The sequence below is a fragment of the Bos mutus genome, chromosome 14 (assembly GCF_027580195.1).
Source record: "Bos mutus isolate GX-2022 chromosome 14, NWIPB_WYAK_1.1, whole genome shotgun sequence".
Lineage (NCBI taxonomy): Eukaryota > Metazoa > Chordata > Mammalia > Artiodactyla > Bovidae > Bos > Bos mutus.
Genome location: NC_091630.1, coordinates 77,788,437 through 77,816,114, shown reverse-complemented (window position 1 = coordinate 77,816,114; position 27,678 = coordinate 77,788,437). Strand labels below are relative to the sequence as shown.

Here is a 27,678-nt window from a genome sequence, read left to right as displayed (position 1 = left end):
ACAAACACTGGCCAACCTCTGTAGTAGAGAATACTACTATGTCACGTCAGTCGTGTCCGACTCTGTGCGACCCCATAGATGGCAGCCCACCAGGCTCCCCCGTCCCTGGGATTCTCCAGGCAAGAACAGTAGTAGAGAATAGACATTGGCGAATGTGGCACTAGTGGTAAAGAACATGCCTGCCAATGCAGGAGACATAAGAGGCGTCGGTTTGATCCCTGGATCAGGAAGATCCCCAGGAAGAGGGCATGACAACCCACTCCAGTATGCTTGCCTAGAGAATCCCATGGACAGGAGCCTGGTGGGCTATACTCCAAAGGGTCGCAAAATGGTCAAACTCGACTACACTGACTTAACACAAGCAGAATCTGTTGCCAAGAGTTTAGTTCACTCTTACTTTTCCAAGTTTACCCATTTAATGTTTGAATCAAATAAAATATTCTTCAAATATTTAAGCCCATGGTGGTTATGAGTAGGTGTCGTGTGTTTGGGTCTATAGGGCTGAGTTATATACCTTGTGACACATTAGGTAATAAAAATATAACGGAAGCCAAGAACATGAAGTGTCTCCAGCCCATGGTGACTCATACCTAATGCCATCCTGTTTGCAATTTTTTTTCATATTATTCTATGTTTGTCTCTTAATTCTGCTACTGAACACAGCTAAGCCTATTTTGCCAGCTTTAAGAAGTGGGACAACTAACTTTCCAGGATCGCCACAAGATAAAAAGAGCTCACGTAAGGACAAACCCCCACCATGCTGTCGGCTACACTAACCTAGGAGTACAAAGATCTGCCTCTGGGATTTGAATTCTCAACTCTGCCCCTTACCTAAATGTGGGGAGACGGAGCTTTAAATCTCTCTAAGCTTCAGGCTCCTCACATGCTGCTGCTGCTAAGTCGCTTCAGTCGTGTCCGACTCTTTGCGACCCCATAGACAGCAGCCCACCAGGCTCCGCCATCCCTGGGATTCTCCATGTTAAGTGGGGATAATAACTGTACCTACTTCATAGGTTTTTGTGATGGAGAGAAGTGATTACATGGATCCCTTGGCATACAATGATCAGTTAGTACGCGTCAGCTGTTACTATCAAGTCATTTCTTTTTCTCAGCGAGACTGTATGTTCCTTTGCGTGCGTGCTGCATTGCTTCAGTCGTGTCTGACTCTTTGCAACCCTATAGACTGTAGCCCTCTAGACACCTCTGTCCATGGGATTCTCCAGACAAGAACACTGGAGTGGGTCGCCCTGCCCTCCTCCAGGGGACTCTTCCCAACCCAGGAACTGAACCGACGCCTCTTATGTCTCCTGCATTGGCGTGCCTTCTATAACACCAGTGCTGCCTGGGAAGCCCGCATGTTCCTTTAATGAGCGACAATAGTCATGCCTGAGTCTTCTGGATGCTATAACTATTACGACAATGTATCTATCTTGAAAACTTGGATACTTTCGAGAGTGAGAGGAGGCAGGCACCAATCTGGGGTGTCCTGGGCACTCTGTAATATATAGTGATCCTACCTGCGGCACATGCTACTGGCTTAGGCACAGGCCAATTATATAAACCTTCAAGCTACACTCTTGGGAAATAGCTTAATAAAGGGCAATGTCTTCAATTCTGTAGGTGCAGGCACCGCTCTAGGGTCTGGGGATATGTCAATCAACAAAAGAGACCAAACCCCTTCTTCTACTTATGAGGATGCAGACAATAAACAAAGGAATACAAAAAGACAGACACATCCCCAGTGTTCATCGCAGCACTACTTAAAATGGTAAGAAGTACTTAAAACTACATAAAGCAACCTAAATGTCCATCGACAGATGAATAGATAAAGAAGATGTCGTACATGATTACAATGAAATGTTACTCAGTTATAAAAAGGAACGAAATTGGGTCATCTTTAGTGACATGGACGAACCCAGAGTTTGTCATACAGAGTGAAGTAAGTCAGAAAGAGAAAAACAAATATTGTATATTAACACTGGAGAAGGCAATGGCACCCCACTCCAATACTCTTGCCTGGAAAATCCCATGGACGGAGGAGCCTGGTGGGCTGCAGTCCACGGGGTCGCTAAGAGTCGGACACGACTAAGCAACTTCACTTGCACTTTTCACTTTCATGCATTGGAGAAGGAAATGGCAACCCACTCCCGTGTTCTTGCCTAAGAATCCCAGGGATGGGGGAGCCTGGTGGGCTGCCGTCTACGGGGTCGCACAGAGTCGGACACGACTGAAGCGACTTAGCAGCAGCAGCAGTAGCAGCAGAGTATTAACACATATATGTGGGAAGTAGAAGAATGGTGCTGATGAACCTGGTTGCAGAGATGCAGATGGAGAGAACAAACTGTGGACACAGTGGGGATAACGGAGAGAGCAGGACAAACTGAGAGAGCAGCACGGACACATACACACCACCACGTGTGAAAGAGACAGCTAGCAGGAAGCTGCCACATGGCACAGGGAGCTCGGCGTGGTGCTCTGTGATGACCTGGAGGGCTGCAATGGGAGAGGGGGTCCAAGAGGGAGGGCATATATGTGCACGTACGGCTAAGCCGTTGTGCTGAGGCACACACGCTGCCATACGGCAGAAACTAACACAACAGTGTAGAGCAATTACGCTCCAATAAAAACATAAAACACCAAAGCTGCTGCCCATAAGAAAAATGCTAAACAAATACAAAATTATGGTATTTCCTGTGCATTGGTGAAGAGTGCTATGGAGAAAAATACAGCTATCTCTGATCAAGTTATATTTGAGCAGAGAGCTCCCCAAAAGGTGAGCAAACCACGCAGATATCCAAAGGAATAATGTGGAGTATATACTCCATTATCGACAAACATTCATAACAATAAATGGAAATCAGAAGACAAAATATAATCTAATCAATTTTACGGAGACTTTAAAAACTCATTTCAGATATGCCTGTTGTTTTCCTTATAATTTTGGTAATTTGATCTTTAAATAATTTATAACATAACAGCTTTACCCAGCTGTCACCATTATAAAAATAGTAGTTAAATTTATTATGTATCTCCTATGTGTGTGGTACTTTACCACAGTAGGTCAGCATGGGGGTTATGGCACCTGCATTTCCAATGAGAGACAAGAGGCTTAGAGAGGTGAAAATCCTTGTGTGTATCCATGGCCAGGTAGAAGAAACAGGCCTGAAATATCAGTTTGCAGATTTCAAATGTCTTGCCTTTTGTCTGATGACTTTGCTTGTAATCCTAACACTTAGATAAGAAGCCTGTGTCCATCTGAGAACAAGAGCAAACATCAAGACATAGTTAATGATGGAAATTCCTTTCTTCCTTCATCATTCAACAAATGCTTTCCAAGGGCCTACTACATGCCAGCTACTGTTCTAGACTTTGAGGATACATTAGTGAGAAGTGGACATCATTTTCTATCTGTGGGCCTGCTCTGCTGGCAGAAGGAAATAATACAATTACATAAATTATTTGGAGTGGTAGAAGGTGAAAAAGCTGGCTTAAAACTCAACATTCAAAAAATTAAGATCATGGCATCTAATCCCACCACTTCATGGCAAACAGAAGGGAAAAAAGTGGAAGAAGTGACAGATTTTATCTTCTTGGGCTCCAAAATCACTGCAGACAGTGACTGTAGCCATGAGATTGAAAGACAATTTCTCTTTGGAAGGAAAGCTATGACAAACCTAGACAGCGTGTTAAAAAGCAGAGACATCGCTTTGCTGACAAAGGTCCGTATAGTCAAAGCTACGGTTTTCTTAGCAGTCATGTATGGATGTGAGAGTTGGACCATAAGGAAGGATGAGCACTGAAGAACTGATGCTTTTGAATTGTGATGCTGGAGGAGACTCTAGAGAGTCCCTTGGACAGCAAGGAGATCAAACCAGTCAATCATAAAGGAAATCAACCCTGAATATTCATTGGAAAGACAGATGCTGAAACTGAAGCTCCAATACTTAGGCCACAGGATGCGAAGAACTGACTCACTAGAAAAGACCCTGATGCTGGGAAAGACGGAAGGCAAAAGGAGGAGGGGTTACAGAGGACAAGATGGTGAAACAGCATAACCAACTCAATGGAGATGAATTTGAGCAAACTCCAGGAGATAGTGAAGGAGAAAGAGCCTAATGTGTCCATGGGGTCACAGAGAGTTGGACATGACTTAGTGACTGAACAACAACAAAAAGAAGGTAAAAAGCATGCTTTTAAAATAGAGCAATGGGGACTTCCCTGGCAGTCCAGAGGCTAAGACTCCATGCTCCCACTGTGGGGGCCCAGGTTCAGTCCCTTGTTGGGGAACTAGATCCTGCATGCCACAACTAAAGGTCTTGCATGTTTGGATCAAAGTAGTCAAAGATTCCATGTGCTACAATTAAGACTTGGCACAGCCAAATAAATGAATAAAAACAAAATACTGCAATGTAAAATACAGTGGAATGTGGGGTGAGGTAGGGATGCTGTGTGAGAGAGAGGTTACAAATTTAAATGAGAACATCAGGGTAGATGCTGTCACCGAAAGGGTGGCTTTCCTGCCAAAATGTGAAAGAGGAAGTTGACATGGGGATCTCTTGGTTAAGGACATCCCCAGCAGATGGTAAGGCCAGGAGGGTGTACTCAGGAATTTCTAGGAGGGTTGAGACTGGAGCAGAGTGAACAAGGGAGAGAGTAGCAGAAACCCGGGCAGCAGGTGGAGGGCCAGAGTGGACCACTTGAGGGACAGCTTGACCAGCATGAAACGGGGAGTCATGCTCGGTTTGCAGCAGAGGAGGGGCTGTGTTGATAACACATTCGTTTGAGGAGTCATCCTCTGAAAAGCCATTGGTCTGTCTGCTAGAACCTGCAGAATACACAACGGTTTCCTGAGCTCTCCTAAAATTTCTTCAGCTCAAAGTTCTTCTCCTAACCCATCCAAGAAGCTGGAAGAAGGACTCCTGCTTTGATCAGAAGGGACCTTTGGTCGCATGGGCATCCCCTCAAACTTGGAATGCCTGAGATTCTGAAGTGCAGTAGAAAGCCAAGCTAATGATCAGAAGCACTCAGATTGGTGTTCCTTGCTCCCTCCCTTCTGTAGACAATGGCTGTGGCTTTGAATTCAAGTACAGGACATATGTTTGCAAAGTCGTTCTTTAGGGTATGGGATGAGATGCTCCGGGAAACCAGATGCTGGAAGCGCTGCCCCATCTCCTGGAGTCTCTGTGGGCAGCTGCCAGAGGGCGCTGCTCTCACTTGTGACCACTAGCAAATCTGACCCCATCGTCCACTGGAGGCAGGCACTGGAACCAGTTAGCAATAACAGCCTTGTAATGTAAAGTAATGCATGTGGGTTCAGTCGTGTCTGACTCTTCATCACTCCATGGACTGTAGCCCACCAGGCTCCTCTGTCCGTGGAATTTTCCAGGCAAGAATACTGGAGTGGGTTGCCATTTCCTATTCCAGGGGATCTTCCCAACCCAGGGATCAAACTCAGGTCTCCTGCGTCTCCTGCATTGGCAGGTGGACTCTTTACCACTGTGCCACCTGGCAAGTTATAATCACAATCTATTAACAGTTAATTTCCTTTGCCCATCAGAATTTTAGAAATAGTGACAGAGAAGTAGGCCAAGTTAGAGAAAAAGAAATCCCACCAGTAAATGAACAGTCCAGGATAGTACCCTGCCCAGTGTCAGGATTCTAAGAAGCATTTCAGGTGCAAGCTCCCAGGTCTGATAAGCAACAGGGCTAGTAACTTGCCCTCCATAACCAAGTTATTATACCATCTGATACACTGAATATCAGAAAGCTTTAAAATATAAATTGTATTAACAACTGCCAAGTGTACTTTTTGGTAGGAGTGCTTTGAGTGAGTGGATCATTTAGAGAAAGCGTTGGTTCAATGGAAAGAAGTGGGCTTTGAAATACATGTCCTCCTTCAATATTTAACCAAAATAGTGACTCAATAGAGTTCCAATACTGTCTCTTTTAGCTATTATTTTTTAAAGGTCAAAGAGAATACTCAGAGAAAGAGACGCAACTCTTTTTTCTTTTTAGTGAAACACACCATGTTGGAGAAATGATGTTTGATTACATTCTTTCAGCCTTCCATCAAATGATTTGGAAGTAGCAGTTTAAAAATATCAAAGGCATACTTTTTATTAATCAGGCTATTCGCTAGTGCTTTGACCTGAGCCTTTTGCCAATTGTTTCATTTTGGCCATGTCACTCTCCGCCACAGCTCTGTTCATTCATTCAACAGTTACTTACAGATTATCAGTTATGTGCTAGGCAATGTTGTAGGGGCTGGAAAGATGACAGTGAATTAAAAAATCAAGGTCTTGGGACTTCCCTTGTGGTCAACTGGCTGAGATTCTGAGCTCCCAATGCAGGGGGCTCAGGTTCAATCCCTAGTTGGGGAACTAGATCCCACATGCCGAAACTAAGAGCTGGCATGCCACAGTTAAATATCCGCAAGCCACAGCTAAGACCAGGTGCAGCCAAATAGATAAAATAAATTAAAAAGTAATAAATATTAAAAAAAGAACCAAGGTCTTTGCCCTTAGGAAGCTTCCACTGCAAACTGTATAATAACAGGTAACACAAGACTTCCCTGGGGGCTCAGTGGTAAAGAACCCACCTGCCAATGCAGGATACGCAGGTTCAATCCCTGAGTTGGGAAGAGTCCCTGTAGAAGGAAATGGCAATCCACTCCAGTAAGCTTCCCTGAGAAATCCCATGGACAGAGGAGCCTGGCAAGCTTCAGTCCATGGGGTCACGACTCAGGGACTGAGCGCCGCACACACACACACACACACACACACACACACACGACACCCATGGCCTGAGCAGTTTACAGTCCCAAGACTTTACCCACATTACCTCTGTTAATGCTCACACTGGCCTTATAAGATACATACTATAACTATCCCCATTTTATAGATGAGGGAACTGAGGCTTAAAGAAGTTAAATAACTTGCCAGATCACAAGTTAGGGAGTGGTGGTGTCAGGATTCAAAGCCAAGCACTCTAGTTCCAAAGCATGTCTTATCACTCATTTTGCCAAAACACCTTCTTTAATTTGAGAAGAAATATACAAGTGACATTTGCTGAAAACAAAAATATAGTGGAGGGTATGGATACGGGCATCTCATTTTTCAGCAGTGGAGGGCTCACTATTTAGCCATGCCATTTTGTTGGTACCTCTAAATCTTACCTTTGAATTCCCAGCTCACCTGCTACAGTGAAATTTTCCTGTCCCCAGTCAGAATTAATGACACCACCTTCTTTCTGGCTCAAAATACCACACAAATGTCAAGGACTCTCGTGCAGATGACAAAAAGGGAGGAGAAAAGGAATGATCATGGTGATGATGGAAATAAGGGTTATGTTGGAATTAATGAAAATGATGATCTGAGATACTGTAGGCAGTACTGGCTTTTTGCAGCACAAAAGTATGGCAGCTGCTTATGTCATGTCAATGACAAACAGCATTTCTACAAGTAGGTGTGTCATAAAAGGCCAAGAGCTTCTTGGGGTGGAGTGAGTTTCCTGTCATTGGAGTATTCAAGCAGAATTGGTATAAAAATTTAATAGAAAATATATAGATTAAGTCGCTTCCCTGATAGCTCAGTTGGTAAAGAACCCACTTGAAATGCAGTAGACCCTGGTTCAATTCCTGGGTCTGGAAGATCCCCTGGAGAAGGGAACAGCTACCCACTCCAGTATTCTGGCCTGGAGAATTCCATGGATTGTATAATCCATGGGGTCACAAAGAGTCCAACATGACTGAGCAACTTTCACATTCACATATAGATGAAGCATATTAATCTATTTTCTACTTTTTTATGATGTTCATTACTCTTCCCAGACTCAGTCCCAAAACTGAGAGGACAAATGAATGTCAGTATGACTCAAAGGTTTTCCCTAGTATTACACAAGTTTTCCTTTCATCTACCTATTTATCTAGCTAGTTAGCTATTTAGCCACCCAATCCAGTATTTGTGTCAACTTTCTCATCGTAAAGTCAACAGATCTTATAAATTTATTTGACAACTCAAGCTTACTGAGATCCACAAGAAATAAGCAGTAAGATAAGAGTAATTATGTTTAATAAAATTGGTGGTTATCTTTTTAATGACGCCATCTATTTAAAGACTATGGAGGTCATGAGTATTTTTACCAGAATGTGGACTATTAAAAGAAAAGCATCACATTGGCATAATGATTTTGTGGTAGGATCACTGGAATTACTACTTAAAGGCAAATTCATCTTCCCTTGGTATGATTCCTATTCATCTACTGGTACCAAAAATATTTTGTCTGCAATTTTTAGCCTTATCCAGGATTTGAGCCAGAAAGAAAGAGGCCAGAAGCTTGGTAGAAGCACTAATCTGAACTCTGGTCCAACCCACAATGATCTCACCTTCTTGGACATTAAAATCTATTGTAATATATCCTCTAGAGAAGCCAGAATTACCACCTGACCCTGAATATCAGCCTTGGGTATTCCCATTCATTTTTTCATTCTTATATAAATATTTATCAAACATGGAGTGCTGAGAGTATTCAGGCGTGCAAGCAAATTTGACCCAGTCCTTATTTCATCATACCTACTCTCTGGTGGAAAAAGAGACATGGAACAAATACTCTCACACACACACACACACACACACACACGTGTTATGTGTTATCTAAGAAAAGTACAAGAAGAAGAAGACATGTGCTCAGTCGTCTCCGACTCTTTCCAATGCTATGGACTCTAGCCCTCCAGGTTTCTCTGTCTATGGGATTCTCCAGGCAAGAAGACTGGAGTGGGTTGCCATTTCCTTCTCCAGGGATCTTCCCGATCCAGGGATTGAACTTGGCATCTCTTGCATCTCCTGCATTGGCGGGTGGATTTATTATTACTAATCCACAAGTTGGGATCTAAGAGAGGGCAGAGGAAGCCTCCCTGAGAAAGTTCCTTGGGTTGAGAATGAGGAAAGAGCTTCTTGGGAAAAGGAGGAACAGAAACTCGGGCAGCTCAGAGGCAGAAAGAGACATGGGTCTTTGGAGGAACTGAACAGAAGTCAGTTTCTCAAACTGAGTGAGAGGGAGATGAAGAATGGAATTATTGGAGGAAGACAGAAGCCCGATCTTAAACGTGGATCCCAGGGGGAAATTCTGCCTTTGCCTCAAGAGCAATGGGAAGCTACTCACCTTTGCTGAAGGACTCTAAACAATAATTCCCAAGAGAAGAACTCCACCCTGTGACGCTGTGGACAGAGGACTGGAAAGAGTCGAAAGTGGGTGCAGGGCAGCCGCTGTGATTCAGGAGAGAAACAGGATCTACTGCACCGAAGTGAAAGGATGGAGATGAGAGGAGGAAATGAGCCTATTCGGATGGCAAACTGGGCAGGAACTTGCAGTAGCCCGGCTGTGGGGACGGAGAGACGGAGAAGTGACGGAGATGGGCTTTCTGGTTTGGGCACCTGCAAGGATGGACCAGAGAACCCTGGATCCATTCAGATCAAGATCTGGGCGGAAGGCCAGCTTAGGGGAACTGCAGGAGGTAAATAGCCCCATTCCTTTATGATACGAGAAGGTATTTTTTGGATTTCCTTTTAGAATCCAACTATTTTACATGTAGCCAATTATTTATAACATCAAGAGTCACAGAGTCATAAGCTTCAAATTAGAAGGGATCTTGAAAATCATTTAGTTCAACCCTTTGCCTTTTGCCCCAAATTCCTGATGATGAGCATCTGGCTTCTCCTGAACACCTCCAGGGATGCCTTTTAATCTCACAAAGCCCAGTGTGATTTCAAAGAGTTATAAATAGGAAAGCATCCATTTCTTCCCTTGGGACATAGTCCTACAAGTCTTCTCCAGCCATAATTATTGCCTGGTATTTATTCTAGTGCTATAAATTATGTATCAGATGATACAACATCTGATCTGAATCTTTCTTTATGTTCCCGAAACCTAAAGTATGAAGCAAAAAAAAAAAAAATCACAAAATGAAACTGTCTCTGTTTGTCTTAAATGAACAGATAATCAACAAAAGAGTTGCAATCAAGGAGTGGTCAATGGTTACGTATTGGTCAATGTACCATGGATATATTTTGCAGTCAGCATTGACTAGTAATCGCATTTGAGATGTTGGTAATGGGGACGTGTGTTCATGGGGCTCCTTGGAAGAAAAGCTATGACAATCTAGACAGTGTATTAAAAAGCAGAGACATTACTTTGCTGACAAAAGTTCATATAGTCAAGTGAGTGAAAAGTGAAAGTCACTCAGTTGTGTCTGACTCTTTGTGACCCCATAGAATATAGAGTCCATGGAACTCTCTAGGCCAGAATACTGGAGTGGGTAGCCTTTCTCTTCTCCAGGGGATCTTCCCGACCCAGGAATCGAACCGGGCTCTCCTGCATTGAAGGAGGATTCTTTACCAACTGAGCTATCAGAGCTATGGCTTTTCCAGTAGTCATACATGGATGTGAGAGTTGGACCATAAGGAAGGCTGAACGCAGAAGAATTCATGCTTTTGAGGCTGGTGCTAGAGAAGACTCTTGAGAGTCCCTTCAACAGCAAGGAGATCAAACCAGTCAATCCTAAAGGAAATCAGTTCTGAATATTCATCGGAAGGACTGATAAAACTTTGGCCACCTGATGAGAAGAACTGACTCTTTGGAAAAGACCCTGATGCTGGGAAAGATTGAAGGTGGGAGGTTAAGGGGAAGATAGAGGATGAGATGGTTGATGGCATCACTGATTTGATGGACATGAGTCTGAGTAGGCTCTGGGAGTTGGTGGTGGACAGGGAGGGCTGGCATGCTGCAGTCAATGGGGTTGCAAAGAGTCGGACATGACTGAGCAACTGAACTGAACTGAGAATGCTTATTTCTTTTTTAAAGCTTTTTTTTAAAAACTTTTTGGCAGCACCCTGTGGTGTGTGGGATCTTAGTTCTCTGACCAGCAATCGAACCCTTCGCCCCTCCAGTGAAAACACTGGCATCTTAACCACTGAACCACCAGGGAAGTCCCTGTGGCATTTTTAAAAAAGATTCCACACACTGTACAAGGGATCAGGTTCTCAGCCTATGGGCTTCTGCCTGTGTTTGACCAGTTCCAGCCCCATCTCAAAGCAAGACAGCCTGACAGTGTGTAACCAAGCGTGTCAGGTCCACGTGTGTCACAGAAATACTACAATCACCATGCAGTCCAAGCTTGGTGCCGCCTGTTGATCAGCTCAACACTTGTTCTTATTCATCAGCTCCTTTCATATCTATAAACTACGAGGTTCTGACAGCAGGTATCCTACATCCTCATCTTGTTACAGATCATGGGACTAACGTATGACAGAATAAAGTGAGTTCCTCAGGGCCCTGCTGTTGGTGTCCTGGAGTCTGCAGATGATGAAGAAACCACAGAAGCCAAACTCCAAGCTATAGGATATTCAGGCTGCATAAATGCCCAGCTCAATCACTTCTAGGTAACATTGACATAAAATGGCCTTTTTGAAGCTTTTTTTTTTTTTTTTTTTACTTTTTGGCAGCACCCGTGGTGTGTGGGATCTTAGTTATCTGATAACGGCTGACACGCACATTTTAGAAAAGCTAGGTAGGCAATTGTGACAAGTGCCACGAATCACTAATCAAATATTCAAAGTAAACATTTGTCTGTCAATTAAATATCTCAGTTACTATCCCCTTTGAAACAAATTGAATGACTAAAATCACATACAGTTTTACAAGTCACGGAGTCAATGTAATTAAACTACTAGGAGAAACTAAATATTGAATACTACCTAATAAGTAATTCTCTTAGCATTTGCTATAATCTTACTTTTATTTCTCTTCCTTCTCAGAGATCACAGACCTCAGCCAGCTCTATTTTCTGTAATGACTGTCATAATCTGATCTTGGAAGCCAAATAAACCAAGAAAACACACAAATCCTCACCTCCACACTCATTATAACTTGTTGTTGTGGTTCAGTTGCTCAATCGTGTCTAATTCTTTGCAACCCCATGGACTGCAGCACGTCAGGCTTCCCTGTCTTTCACTATCTCCTGAAGGTTCTTCAAACCCCGTGGTAGCCATCTCCTCCTGCCCTCAATCTTTCCCAGCATCAGGGTCTTTTCTGGTGAGTCAGCTCTTCACATCAGGTGTCCGAACTACTGGAGCTTTAGTTTCAGCATCTGTCCTTCCAATGAATATTCAGGATTGATTTCCTTTAGGATTGACTGGTTCGATCTCCTTGCAGTCCAAGGGACTCTCAAGAGTCTCCTCCAGCACCACAGTTTGAAATTGTAGAGCATGAGCCATCTCAGAAACCATTTCATAGTGATAGACTTTTAGAGCTGTGAGGAATTCATTTCAAGGCCAAGACAGGTGGAGTGGTCTGTACAAAGTTGCACGGTCTTGGATATAAAATCCAAGGTCCATATTTTGCTGACTGTTAGCTGCTATTTTCAATGCAATGTGCTATTCCCCTGGCTCCATAAAGCAATAATATCATTATGTGCATTGCTACCATTTGGAATACAAATTTCATTTTTCTTCCCCTTTATGACTTTTAACGAATCGCCTCTGAAACTAGCAGAGTTAATTGAGAGAAAATGGTCTTAAAAGACCATCAAATCGAGGGGCAGCTTTGAAATGAGACAGATGTGGTTAAAATCCTTTACTAGCTGTCTGACCAAAGGGATATGATGTAATACGCTGAGCTTAGAATCCTCAGCTATAAAAAGGAAGCAGCGGCACTGATGCTAAGATGATTCCTCAGGCATTGACTCAATAAGCCTCTGCTACGAGCTTTTCCCATGATGTGCCAACGTCCATTCCAGAGATATGTAAAAGGTCCGTATCTGTCCTCAAAGAGTGTATGGTTTAGCAGTAGAAACAAATAAGGAAACAATAGCTTCAATCTCATCTACCAACCCCAATTCCTTCTTCAGGTCTTAATTAAGAATACTTTTCTCATCTCAGTTCGAGTCAAGTGTTTTCCTTTAAATAGAAACCAGGACCAGAAGTAGGGTGAGACTAGCTGAGTTCCTAGGGTGTACAGTTTAGAAATTTATTTATTTGGTTGTATATTGCCTTTAAAATGGAGGGATGTAAAGGGCATGAGGAGACCCAAGAGGACAGGGACCTACATCCATCCACCTGGCCGAGTGTCAGAAAGCCCATTGCAGGGAAGGTGGGGTCTTTGCTGAATTTCAGGCAGATGGGCTGGTAAAAGGTAATGAGGTCAGAGATGAAGGAATATCTAATTCATTCTGTGTGTGTGTTAGTCGTGTAGCTGTGTCCAACTCTTTGCGACTCCATGAACTGTAACCCACCAAGCTTCTCTGTGGAATTCTCCCGTCCATGGAATTCTCTGGGCAAGAATACTACAGTGGGTAGCCATTCCTTTCTCCAGGGGATCTTCCTGACTCAGGGGTCGAATCTGGGTCTCTGGCATTGCAAGCAGATTCTTTACCATCTGAGGTACCAGGGAAGCCCCTAACTCTGTTGAGAAAACTTCAGAATTCTGGCATTTTTTCACTACTCACAAAACCCTTATAGGCATCAAGAAAACAAAGTCACCTGGCCAATGTCACTGAGAAAATTCAGGGTAAAAATAGGACAACAATTTGTGGTTCCTATGTTTTTAAGGAAATGTATATACATAGCTTCAGAAATATCTCTCACTGTCCATTGGCACAGTTCACAGATCCTCTCTGGCTGAAATGTCTCGGGCAGGACCCCAACAGCACGTGATGTCATTGTTCACTTGATAAGAGACAAAGGTTGTGTCTCTCTCATAAACAGAGAAGAAAGCCCTCTATTCACCGGGCGCTGACTGTCTGGTCCCATGAACCCACCCTCAAATGAGCTGTCCATCACCAGTAGGCTACGAAGACTCACGTAAGTAATGGGAGAAGTTTGATGTTGAATTAGAAGAAAATAAGTTGGTTCTTACTGATTTTGATTTTGTTTCTTGAACTAATTGACAGCAGAAAAGGGAATTGATGGGGATGGTGCCTCACAGAACTGAAAATAGGAGACTGACTCTTAGCCTTTTGGGACCTTTTTCATGAAGACTGTTTTGTAGTTATTTGCATTGGGTTCCAATATCTAAAATCAGGCTCTATATTGCCTTTACTATTGTCTTCATTTTAGTTCAGTTCAGTCGCTCAGTCGTGTCCGACTCTCTGCGACCCCATGAATCGCAGCACGCCAGGCCTCCCCATCCATCACCAACTCCCGGAGTTCACTCAGACTCACGTCCATCGAGTCAGTGATCACTATTGTCTTACTAAATAATTAATTTATTTTTGGCTGCGCTGGGTCTTCACTGCTGCATGGCTTTCTCTAGTTGCTGTGACCAGGGGCTATTCTCTCATTGTGGGGAGCAGGCTTCTGATTGCAGTGGCTTCTCGAGTTGTGGAGCACCGGCTTTCTTTAGGGCATAGGCTTTACTTTGCTCAGTAGTTGAGGCTCTCCGGTCCTAGAGCGTGCAGGCTCCAGGACTGGCAGCATGCAAGCTCAGCCTGGTTCATGGGCTTAGTTGCCCCACAGCATGTGAAAACTTCCCGGACCAGGTTCGAACCCATGTCCCCCTCCACTGGCTGGTGGATTCTTAATTGCCGGACCACCAGGGAAGTCCATATGTTGGCTTTAGGTAGTCTTCAGATAAAATTGGTCCAGTTGGGGTACAAATTGGTCTTTATATGATAGGTTTTACACTGTAAAGGTGGGGGACTAAGTATTATTCAGTTATTACACTCGGCAAGGTCAACTGGTTCTGTTCAATGGCCCTCTCTTAGGAGTGAGGCAGACCAGCCTGGCTGGTGAGGGGCGCCAGGAAGCAGGTAGGAAAGTAGGGACACTGCTTGCCCACAGCTACACCCGGATGAAACTACAGACTGAACATCCATAGGTGACCAAAAGTGGGGACCACTGAGGGGTCTGGCCAAAGAATTGATTTGGGGTAGAATACCACGAAGCAGTATACCACAAAGCACCTGATGTGAAGAGCCAACTCATTAGGAAAGACCCTGATGCTGGGAAAGATTGAAGGCAGGAGGAGAAGGGGACGACAGAGGGTGAGATGGTTGGATGGCATCACCGACTCGATGGACGTGAGTTTGAGCAACCTCTGGGAGATAGTGAAGAACAGGGAAGCCTGGAGTGCTGCAGTCCATGGGGTTGCAAAGAGTCGGACACGACTGAGCAACTGAACAACGACACCACAAAGCAAGGGGCTTCTTCCCAGGTGGCAAAGTGGTAAAGGATCTGCTTCCAATGCAGGAGACACAGACGATGTGGATTTGATCCCTGGGTCAAGAAGACCCCCTGGAGAAGGAAATGGCATCCTGCTCCAGTATTCTTGCCTGGAAAATTCCATTGACTGAGGAGCCTGGAGGGCTGCAGTCCATGGGGTCCCAGTCAGACATGGCTGAGCACACACACAATGCATGCATGTACAAAGACAAAAGATGATGGACCACAAAGCAAAGGGAGCCTGAGCGAGGTGTCAGCATTGGGATTCAGAGCCAAAGTGCCAAAGAACCAAGAAGGAAGCCAAGTGATGGGTGAGACTCTCATTAACACTGGACTCTATTTTGTGTGGATGGACTGGATCTGTTTAAAATTCTCAGGAATGGACAAACAGGTATGGATAATTTAGGTCCATCATTTTTAATCTCCTTTTCCTATTTTGACTGAAGTGATCTGGATAATGAGTTAAATTTTTCTTCATGTTATCTAATATAACTTCCTTAACACAGGTCTAGCAAGCACTCAGCTTGAAACTTTCTGCCCAAAGGACTTCTTGGGATAACATTTGGTGTTCTTTTGCCTGTATTGACCAGAGAAATGGGTTTTTTTTTTCCCCTCTCACTGGTTTCTCACTGATTGTATGTGTTGAGGGGTAGCCAGGGAGCGGACAGGGGAAGGAGTTGATCATATAATATTCATTCATTCACTTTACTTATAACTGCATTGTTTAGTACTGTTAATGTGCCAGATACGATGCTAGGAGCTAGGGACACAAAGATGAGCAGACACAATCCTTGACCTCAAGGGGCTCACAGCCTGGTAGGCACATGAAATGTTGTAAGTTGCTCTGATAGTTGACAATGCAGAGTGTGGCAATATATCAAGGAGAGGGAACTGAACCTTGCTTAAGCTCCTCGTCTGCCCACCCTTGTGTGAAATGGGCTGCCTGGAGCTCCAAGGCATCTGCTCAATTTCTAGCTGGAGTTATTGTGTACGTGTGCTTCCCAGCTGGCCCTAGTGGTGAAGAACACGCCTGCCAATGCTGGAGACACAAGAGACACGGGTTTGATCCCTGGGTCGGGAAGAACCCCTAGAGAAGGAAATGTCAACTCACTCCAGCATTCTTGATTGAAAAATCCCATGGACAGAGGAGCTTGGCGGGCTACAGTCCACGGGGTCACAAAGAGTCAAACGTGACTGAGAACACAGAACAGCTAGGAGAACCTGGAGCTGCTGCCAAGCCTGACCTTCTCAACACGAGGCAGATGCTCTCATGCGTCTGCTGGTCACCAGGCTTGGGATGTGTTCAGTCTGTGATAAGGTGATGCTTTATAACTGACCTCCTAGCCCTTCCCAGGGTCTCTTTACCCTCTTCGTCAGGAAGATCCACACCCTTTTACAATTTCTTCTAAAGTCTGACCTTTCCTTTCACACAACTCCTAAAAGAAATCCACTGTAGCTTTGATTCTTTTCATGCTTTACAGACTGTAGTAAAAAGAGCCCAAGACCTGCATAAAACACTTACGCAGCGCTGTGTGTTTCAGACAGGTTCTCAGAGTCAGTTACAAACCTCCCTACTCCTGTACCAGATTCACAAACTTCCCCCGTCCTCCCAGATCCATTCAGGTATCACCCTCCTTAAGGTGACAACCTTGACAGTGTAGCACACAGCTGTGTCTCAGAATCTAGAACCCAGCAGTCAGTCAACAAGTATTTACTGAACAGTTTTCCTACTCAATCCTTATTCTCCTCTTCTTCCTAATTCACTCTTGATTTTTTGAGAAGCAGTAAACTTGAATCTATTTTTGCCATCTTTTCATGATGATGGAGGAGGGGCCATGTATCAGAATTCAGAATTCTGGTCCCCAAAATAAAGGCAGATGGCATTGGGTATGGGTCCCAGAGGACCATGCAGGGGTCCCTTCCTGAAAGGGCTACAGACTCATGGGCAAATGTGCTTTGGTTAAGGGAGGAAAGGAACAGGCTGAGCTGACTCCATCTTGAAAAAGAAGGAAACTCCATCTCTCACGTTCAGTGAGCTTTGGACTATATGCCTGGTAGCCATGGGGATAACATACACACGGCCGAACTGGCCTCCTGGACTGATAAACACCAGATTCCATACCAAGATTTCCCGTCACCAAAAAGAATATAATAATCCCTTATGTAGTCAATCACCTTGGTAATCTTTATGCCACCCATTGGTGTAGGCTACAATGTATAACCAGCTGACCCTTCTGATTATAAATCATGGCTGTAACCTGATTGTATCTCCCTTTAACACTTTCCAGGCTAGATTTAAGGAATTTGGGGATGTGGGCTTGAGGAACACACTTAAGGTTTTCACAAAAGCTGGTTGGGGTCCTTGGCTGAGAGGAGACTCTGCCTCGGGCTCGCAGGTGTAATAAACTGCACTCCACTGTCTGCATTGTCCTGAGTGTTTCCTGGAACGCAAGGCTACAACATGACCATCTTGACCTCTTACCCTTTGCCCTTTGTCCTCTCCTTTTCTCTTGCCTGCAAAGTGGCTGTGATGACTTAGAGATGCAACCAATTGTTTTCAAATGACCTTGAGGAAAAGATCTTCCCTGTGGAATTTTCTGTTAGAGCATCTGGATAGATTTCTGTACAGCTTTCTCTTGATGAATCCCCTGACAGGGAGCTCATTACTTAAAAAAACATGCCCCTGGGCAGGTCTAGTTGTTACAAAGCCTTATGAGATTTAAATGAACCAAAATCTCTCATGGTATAAAGACCACCCATTGGTCATTATTCTGTCTTAAAGAATACCCCTAAAATAAACAGTCTCTGTCATGAAGTACCCTGGATATTTGAAAACACTGACCATGTATCTTCTATCTTTAGGCCTTGCAGGAGTGTTTCTTTTTGTTTGTTTGTTTTTCTAGTTCTGTTCTATTTTGCTGCAATTTTTTCCATGTTCTGAGTGAAAGGAATACATTATATTTTGACTATACATGTCCTAATCCTTAGTCATCTTGTTTTTATAAGCAATCATGTATATTCAACACATAATCACACATAAAAAAGGAGAAAAGATTCTGAAATGGTTTACTCCAGTCAACTGGAAAACCAGCTGACACAGGATAAAGACATAGTTTGTAAGATAGTTCAACAAAATAATTCTTGTTTCACGTGAAAATTTTATGCTGGTATGCTTTTTACATAGAGATGGCAGTTTTAAAATTTTACTTGTAAAAAAAAAACCCAAAGATTAATATGATTTAATTTCACACTTAGCTCTTGTCTTCACCACGTGTTTTTACCATATTCTGATTTAGGAGAATTTTGTGTTTCAAAGATATTTTGCAATTCCTAACACCTGAACCTGGAGGCATGTAAGTCAGGAAGTTGGGTGGAAGAGATAGAAAACCTCACTTGACTAATGAATATGCAAGGCATTATACATATTAAACCACATGACGTAGCTAAAAATAAAATTCAGATACAAAATCACAGACATGCCTAATCAGAGTCCAAAGCAGAGATATCAAGGAAACACGGAACTGTAGGTTTATCTGACAACACAGAGTTATAATCCCAGTTCACTGATTGAGAGGGCGGGCATGCATTTGTATTCACAGGTAGAATGGCTTTTATTCCTCCTGGAAGGTGGCCTGGCCTCCCTGGGAATGTCTGGGGCCTCAACGGTTAATTCATCTACCCAGCATTCTTTTGTACCCTGCAGAGAGCTAACTGTGAAAAATCTTGCAGTGAGAAAAGCTGGCTTCCAAAGTGCTGCTTAAGTGACCTGACTTCTTAAAATAGTCCTTCATAAACAAAACTCACATGATCTAATTTGAGTGTGTAAATCCAATTATGTTCCCTGGGGAAGCACAGGGAAGATGATACTGGCTCTCACTGCTCTGTGATGGGTGATTGGGCAGAGTAGCAGTCTTCTACTTCAGCCCCAAGAAAATGCTTGAGGAGAAATTATTTATGGAATCCATTTTCTTGCTAACTGAGGGTCAGACCTATACATCCCAGAAATTTGCCTATTTTTTGTTCTTGGTACCTTGTGTTATAGAGAAAGTAAAGAACACGCCATATGTCTAGTGAACTGATACGACATCAGCTGTATATTCTAGACTTCCTGGTTGATCACAGCATCAGTATTGAGCTCATTCGTTGGTGAGAGGAAGGGTATGGGATGAGTATTGTAAGTGTCTCCCATGTTCTGAAACAAACACATGTAGGATCAACTCAAATAGACACACTTGGGAAATGAATAAGTTATCATCCTAAGAAATATTTAGACACCAGTGAAATGTCACATCAGCATGATTGTAGTAGTGTCCTTTGATTACATGTTGCCGGCAGAACTGAAGTTGGAATCAACTTTTTAAAAAAAAAATCTTTCCTTTTAATGCTTGGTTTCACTTATTTTTGATGCGCTCTTAAAATGCCATCAATCATCAAGGTGTAAATATGACTAATGCACTTGTCCTACTTAGCATGATACTGCAGCAGCTGCTCCAGAAATAAAGTCCTCCCAGTCTTCCCAGTTCCCATCTAATTATGCTCCGACAGACTGAAACCAGTCAGGTGACATTACTGGCTAGGCAGAAAAACAAACTCATAATTCAATCTTGCAAAGACCACACCACACATCATTTTACAACTCAGTCTAAATACACAGATGTCAAGCTTATTGGCAACTCCAGGGCAAATGCGTCTACAGATAGGAGGCTGAAGGGGCTTAGTTGGTCATTTCAGATGTCATTAAAAATATCCTTTGCAAAGCCTACTCTGCATTAAAAAAAAAAAAAGAGGAAAGGAAGGAAGGAATAGATAGAGTCAAAAAGGACAGTCTCTGGGTATTTTTTGGAAGTATGAGAGGATAATATTTCCATTTCCTGGTGTTCAGAGGACCCTCTTGGGAATGCTGACACTCAAATCTGCTTTTGAAAGTCATTTTCTCAGACAGGTTGGAACGCTGCAATTATTTTTTTTTTAAAGCCTACATGAATTTGCCAACCGAAAATGCACAGAAATGGAGGTATTTGGGCTTTTAAAAAATGCACATCATAACTAGTAAGGTGCTTGAAATAGGACTCCAGTTATACTCGTTTAATGGATATTTGTGTTTTCTGAAGTATCTGTCTTGATATCAAATACCAAATTGAGATAATTTAAATGACATGTCATTTGCCATGCATTAAGTAGTCATAAGATTCCCTTTATCTGACTTGGATTAGCAGACTTAGACAAAGAACATATAATATATGCTTATATTTAAATTTTATAAATGGGGAGAAAGATGGTAATTCCATTACGCTCACTTTGTCCTTACTGTCAAGTCAACCCTTCATTTAAATGATCAGAAACGTGCAAAGGCTACTTCTGTCCTGACCCCCACCTGCTCATACCAGACACCACTATCTCACCTAATATAAACGACAGATGCTCCCCAAAAGGATTTTTTAAAGGCCAAATGATAAGCTCTAAGTCCCTTGTTCTTAGTCAAGTGTAATGATCGTGCCTTAATTAGCATTCTTCTGGCACTGTTTCATCGGATGTATGTAAGATTGGGAAGAAAAGGCTGCTTTCCAAATTCAACTCTGACAGCATGACCTTGAGCACTAACTTACCTGGATTTGCATACTTGGCTGCATTTGCTCTAGAGTTATCTTGGAGCAATCACCTCCTCTCTGACACTTCTGCTTATCTGCCTCACCAAGAGGTTCAAAGGGCTAATTAGCCACTAGCTGCAGCATTTTAGAATCTCCCAGAGGGAGGCATAAAGCAGCAATCTTTCTGGCTAAATACTGCTGTCTCTCAGTGTTCCAATAACTAAATGATTTTCATCGTCTTATCACTAATGAACTGAAGAATGAGAATGAGACAAATTTCAAATGTTAGGTAGCCCATATTATTGTCACTGGCAATTAGAATAGAGTAAAATGCTAATTACAGCAACAGAGCTTAGGCTCTTATCTACTGGGTGGAAGAACTTAACAAATATGACCTTATCATTCATAAGTTATTTACACATATAATGCCATTCTGTAATGAATTTTTAGATGGGTAAATTGAACTGGCAGGATAAACAATTTGTTTAACATGTAGAAGAATTCTGTGTTGTAGAGGAAATCTGGACAAAAGTGCTACTGTCTTTGGCTTGAATCACATAATGAAGCTGTTTGTTTCTTCAGCCTCTGAGTTGTGTCTGACTCTTTGCAACCCTGTGGACTGGAACCCACCAGGCTACTCTGTCCATGGGGTCCCTCAGGCAAGAACACTGAAGTGGGTTGCCATTTCCTTCTCCAGGGGATCTTCTCAGATCAGGGATCGAACCCGTGTCTCCTGTGTTGACAGGTGGATACTTTAAACTGAGCCACCAGTCACTCAGTTGTGTCTGACCCTTTGCAATCCCATGGACTATACAGTTGATGGAATTCTCCAGGCCAGAATACTGGAGTGGGTAGCCTTTTCCTTCTCCAGGGGATCTTCCCAACCCAGGGCTCAAACCCAGGTCTCCCACATTGCAGGCAGATTCTTTATCAACTGAGCCACATGGGAAGTCCCTGAGCCACCAGGGAAACCCGCAATGAAACTGATTTTACTTAAAATGGATGAGACTCCCCAAGGAAGGAATAACTGCAGTCCTAGTACTACCAGTAGCTGAACTATCTCAGGGGGAGATTTCGAAATAAAGGAATCCTTTGAACTGGGCTTTGTACCTTCTAAGGGTTCCTCAATATTTCCAATGCCGCTTTAGACATACAAAGTATGCAGGGATCGTATCTGTGTATTTGAACAGAACCTCCTTGGGTGGGAAGTTCACGACTTTCCTCTAATGGTTCACCAAGTGGAGAAAACAGAAACCATTTCCTTGCTGATAGTAAGGAACCTCCTGGCTGGCCCTTTTTATTGGGCTGGCCAAAAAGTTTGTTCGGGTTTTTCTGTACAGTATTACAAAAACCCGAACAAACTTTGTGGTCAACCTGATAGGTTCCATCTTGGATCCACAGTGGAAAGCACATGAGAGCTGAATGAACACAGGACTCTCTCTCTCCATATAGGGTATCTGCAGAGATTTGCAGCTTGGTTGTTACCCTGTTAAGCCACAGATACCACATTCTTCTAGAGGAAAAGAGAAGCCGACTCTTAAGCCTGGATTAGAGAAGGCAATCACCAGCTCATTTGTTCCTTTTGAAAATGGCCTTTTCGGTGAAGGGAAATAGCTGAGAGGTATGTTCACTGTATCCTCAGCTTCCTACTTCTTGAAAATGCTAAGTTCAACATGAGCCATCCGCTTAATGGGAATCGAGACTAATGTAGGGAAAGAAGATATGCCAGTGTTTATGCCCTTCAGTTGACAAATTTATATCCGCTGAGCTAGATGATGAGATGAGCTAGCTACAAAGAGTCTGTTCCCCACAACTCAATCATTTTCCCCTCCTGGTTGCCCTTTGGCTGTTTTGTTATATGTTAATTCTTGGGCTATATGGGATATTACTCCCTTGAGTGGTGAAACACGGGTGAAATTCTCGCTCTGAAGCCACTTCAAATGCTTATGTTTTTATAAGGATGCTCTCTGAAAAGTTTCTGAAATATGATTGGCATTGAGCTAGGATGTGAACCCTGGAGAAGGCAATGGCAACCCACTCCAGTACTCTTGCCTGGAAAATCCCATGGATGGAGGGGCCTGGTAGGCTGCAGTCCATGGGGTCACTAGGAGTTGGGCACAACTGAGCGACTTCACTTTCACTTTTCACTTTCATGCATTGGAGAAGGAAATGGCAACCCACTCTAGTGTTCTTGCCTGGAGAATCCCAGGGACGGGGGAGCCTTGTGGGCTGCTGTCTGTGGGGTTGCACAGAGTCGGACATGACTGCGCGACTTAGCAGCAGCAGTAGCAGGATGTGAATCCAGGCCTCACCACTTGTTATTCTTATCATCTTCCGGATGTCCCTCTAAAGTTTCTAAGAATCTGTCATTTCTTCTCTGAAATAAAAGTGATGGATGTTACCATCTGTTTGGCATTACTAGATGAGATCATGTATGCAAAGGCTCTTGGTTATATGCAAAATATTGTACAAATGTAAAGAGTTGCTACCGTGCTTTGATTTCCCCAAAGGTGTTTATGTGTAAAAGACTGTCTTGCATACATAGCTGTATGTGTGTGTATAGAAAGCTTTCACCAACACAAACGTCAGGGAACTTGGCTATTCCATAATATTGCTTACGCAATGAGTAGTCTTGCTCATTCAGTGATTGAAGGGCCTACCAGGTGCCTGGCATTTTTCTAGGTGATGAGGATAAAATAATAAATACGATAGACAACGTCTTGCCTCTTACATGGTGTTTACATTCTTGTGAGGGTACGGGGTTGGAAGAAGAAACACAGGAAATACAAACAAATCAGATCATTTCAGATGATGCACGTGCTCTGGAGAAAACAAGGCTCGTCACGCACCAGGGAGTGGCATCTGAACTGAGTCTGGAGTCATGAAGATGTGTCAGTTGTGTGAAGACCTGGCAAAAATTGTTCTAGGCAGCAGGCATAAAGCCTAAGAAGTGGGAAAGAGTTCGGGATATTTGAAAGACAGGAAAACAGTGATTTGGAGGCTGAGGAGTAGAAGGGAAAAGAAAGGAAGAGAGAAGGAAAAGGAAAGAGGAGAGAAGAGAAATCTAATTTGCAAGAAAAGCAGCATCAGATAATAATGGATCCAGTAGCCCATAGTAAGGAGTTAGGATTTTATTCCAGTTTCTATAAAAGGTCGTTAGAAGGTATTAAGTGTGCCCTGTATATCACCAAATGGTATACCAAACATCACCAATACAAAAACCACAGGCTTTTGTGTGTGTGTGTGTGTTTTTAAGCTATTAATGCTTAACTTCATCCACCTGCAAGATCCAGGAAAGACACTTGAACCTCTAGAGGGCGCCAAAGGAAAATGTTTTGTAGCCACCAAGGTTCTTTTCAGCACCTAAAGTCAGAGGAAAGCGCTCTCTACTTGTGCCTTCAGTCTGGTAAAAGGTGACAAGTTAAGAGAGGATGGTTCATCTACAGTTCCTACCCAAACAGGAAGTTGGATGAGCTTGGTATGCAGGTACCAGGACCCTAGTTTTCACACCGAAGGATTGTTTATGATGGGGTGGGAGTAGGAAGACATTTGGGGGTTATTTTTAATCTTCTCCCATCTGGTAGTATTTGAGTGGAGTATAAAACAAATATGGATCCAAACTTTACTTTCTGGATTCGTTTGGCAAAAAAAAAGTATCTCTATACTTAGGGCTTTGAAAATATTCATCATTTGCAACTTAGGATGTGTTATTCTAAATACTATTCCAAACTGACTTGATGAAGTCTTTCAGTAATGCATACCAAGAAAGGCTACTGCATGAGAAGCGGTGGATTATGATAAATGGAATTTTCCGCAAATGGCCAGATAGTTATATTATGAAAACGACTCATAGTGGGAAAAAAGAGAGAAGGGGAAGGAAAGAGGAGAATGAGACAGAAAAACTGAGAAGGGGAAGAAGGGGAAAGGAGCAGGAGGGGTCAGGAGAGGTCAGCTGATGTCTAGGCAGGTAGTAAAGGAAATGCAAAGCAGGAGAGAACTTGGGAGAAAGGGAGAGAATCAGAGGACACTGGGGCTCACATCACCAGGTCAACGAGATTCAGAAACACAGTTAACATATACTTTCCTATAATCTCCAAACTGAGACTCTTATCATATGTGGATATTACAGGTTCATGGTGATTTTGAGAAAACATTCACTATTATCTTTAATAAGAAAAAATTCAGCTGGTCAGACCTTACTCACAGAGGCTCTCAGGTCCTCATTTCACGCCTGATGATCACAGCCAAGTACTTTATATGCTCTTTGCTCTGCCCAGGGAGACTTCAAAAAGCATCGTAAAAGCAGTCAACCAGATAAGTAACCTGAGCAAATGGATACAGAGCCAGCAGAGGAGAGAGAGAATCCCAAATCAGCTAGAAGCCCAGAAGGTCAGTGATGGGGAAAGCGCTCTGACAGTGCCAGCACTCTAAAAATCGTGAGCAGTTTTCATAGGTATTGTACCTGTTTATTCTAAGAAGCATTATTCAATGCTCAGACCTCAAGAGGAGCCTCTGAACTTCCAATAGAGCAAAAGTACCCCAGAGGCTGAAGCTAAAGCAGGAACGTACAAAGCATGCCCCTCTTCAAGCACCTCTCATCAGCTTTTTATTTGAAAACACTTCCGCTGATACACTTCCTTCATTTTTATGGAGATGACCCTCCTTCCATTTACTCTTGTTACCTACCAGAGATTTGGCCAAGGAAGTGCCAGGACATTAATTATCTATTGATTTCAATGAATTTAAACAATAGTCATCGTCTACCTCCTCCTTCACGGATGAAGAGAACTCTGTTCACAAAACCACATCCATATTTAATGGGGAAAGATAGGAAGAAAGTGGGAGAAAGGGACATAAAGAGTCAGGTTCCACCTAAATATTTCAAACCATCTACATCAAAATGCCCCTTTCCAATGAAGCAAAACTTGCCTTCTTTACTAATGGCATGCCCCCCCCCCTCCCCGCCAACTTCAAGTTCCGAATTTAATTTATTCAAAGCATTGGGGTTGGATCCTGTGATAAGAGAAGATAACCTTGTAGACTCAAAAGACAAAAAAGAATTCCCACGTAAAACATGTATCACAGGCTTGACTGAAGGATTGCGTGAGAAAACTTAGGTAGGGTACCCAGCACCAAAAATTAGTACAGGGTTAACTAATGTTGATTCCTTTGCAGCACAGAGATTCAGAGAAACCCAACACTGAATCCCACAGTCCCTTACAACTCCCTGCTGTAACGCTTATGAGTAAAGCTGCCAAGGAATGGGGCACCTTCTAAATTGGGGTGCTTCTCCTCCCCTTCCGTCTCCTGCTCCAGAGCCTCACTGCAGCCCCTGGGGGATGTGTGAAGAGCAGAAAGAAGACTGTACATCAGCTAAGAAGCTAAGAAGAGAGGAATTACTCACAGAATCAGAGTGGAATGGTGGAGTTGGTAGAAACTTTAGAGGTCATTTAGTTCCAGTTCCCTCTAAGAAGAAAGAAATACCATCCCAGGGGGACCCAGGACCTCCTAGGTGCAAGGCACTGTGCCAGGCTGGGGGAGGAGACTCGAAGGGAGAAGCGATTTCTAAAGAACCCCCAGGGGAGTCAGGGGAAGAGCAAGGCAGGCAGGAGTTACCTGATTGATGGAAATGACCGCCAGCCTGGGGATGACCGCTTGGAGGACCACCTGCATCAAAGAGGTGCCTAGGCCGGCCAGGATGGCCCAGGTGAGCGGCAGCGGCAGCATGCTGTAGGTGGCAAAAAGGGTGAAGAGCACGTAGCCGATGCCGTCTCCCAGGAGCCCATAGCCGAGCCCTGCTGCTAAGATCTGGGTGGTCATGGCCACCCAAGTGACCACACCGCTGTACTGCAGGTATGTGTGCGAGGTGGTGTCCTTTCTGACCACCACCAGGGCGCAGATCACCACCTCTATGCCGGTGAAGAAGCCCAGCAGGATGCCCTTGAGCGGGTCCATGGGGGCCGAGGCCAGGCTCAAGTGGAGAACCAGGAGGGTGAGTTTGGTCAGCACGTCCAGCACGTTCATCACCACCTCCGATTTGCGCCTCTGGCCCAGGAAATAGCGCTGGTAGAGGCGCTCCAGATCCCGGGACTTGAAGGAGTTGCGCAGGGTGGGGAAAATGACCCCTCGGTAGCTGTAGCCCCCATTGAGGAAGAAATCCGAGTTGCTCGGGGCGCAGTCGAGGTGCAGGAAGCCCAGGTCTCCCCCGCCGCCGCTGCCGCTGGCGCTGCCGCTCCCGCTGCGTTCCGGGAAGACTTTGGGGCCGCCGGTGCCGTGCGCTCGCTCCCCAGGGCCCAGCGCGTAGAGGGGCAGCGCCGAGTCGCCGGACAGCTGCGACGCGTGGTGGTGGTTGGGTCCGCCGCCTCCGGGGTCCGAGGCTTTGCTGGAGCTTCCGTTCCCGCCACCGCCGCCGCCGCGGTGCCCATGGATGAAGCGCTGCTCGGTGATGTGCCGCACCGCCGTCTGCCACAGCAGCCGCTGCGGCCGGGAGCCGCTCCCGCTGTCGCCGGCCGGGGGCGTCGGGTGGATGGTGTAGAGTTCCTCGCTGCCGCTCAGGCAGCGCACATCGGAGAGCTCCATGGCGCCGGGCCGCGGGGAGGGAGGCGCAGGACCGGCGGGAGGCCGCCGGGAGAGGAGGTCCCTAAAGACCCAGAGGCTGGCCTGGTCGGAGCTGGGCGGCGAGCCCTTCTCTCCCCAGCCGCCCCGGGCAGGAGAGCCCCCGCGCGTCAGGTCATAGTGTGCCCCGGGGCAAAGGGCGTCTGGTAGGTGGCCGCAGACCCCTGCGTCCTTGCGCGGCGCCCTCCCGCCAGCCCCGCGCAGCCTGGGTGCGTGGCAGCCGGGGCTCGGTGTCCGCAGCAGCCGCGGCGCTCGGAGCCACG

The 27,678-nt window shown here is 44.4% G+C and overlaps 1 protein-coding gene across 2 annotated transcripts in view; it reads right to left on the bottom strand.

Annotated features, from left to right (window-relative positions):
• Window positions 1-27,379, bottom strand: part of ADCY8 (adenylate cyclase 8) — a 226,473-nt gene extending 199,094 nt beyond the window's left edge. The window contains exon 1 of one of the 2 annotated variants that reach the window (XM_005899997.2): window positions 26,417-27,379. In XM_005899997.2, the coding sequence (XP_005900059.2) occupies window positions 26,417-27,379 (963 nt within the window). The remainder of the gene's footprint in view (window positions 1-26,416) is intronic. The other variant, XM_070382775.1, reaches the window with a different exon arrangement.
• Window positions 27,380-27,678: the final 299 nt, after the last annotated feature.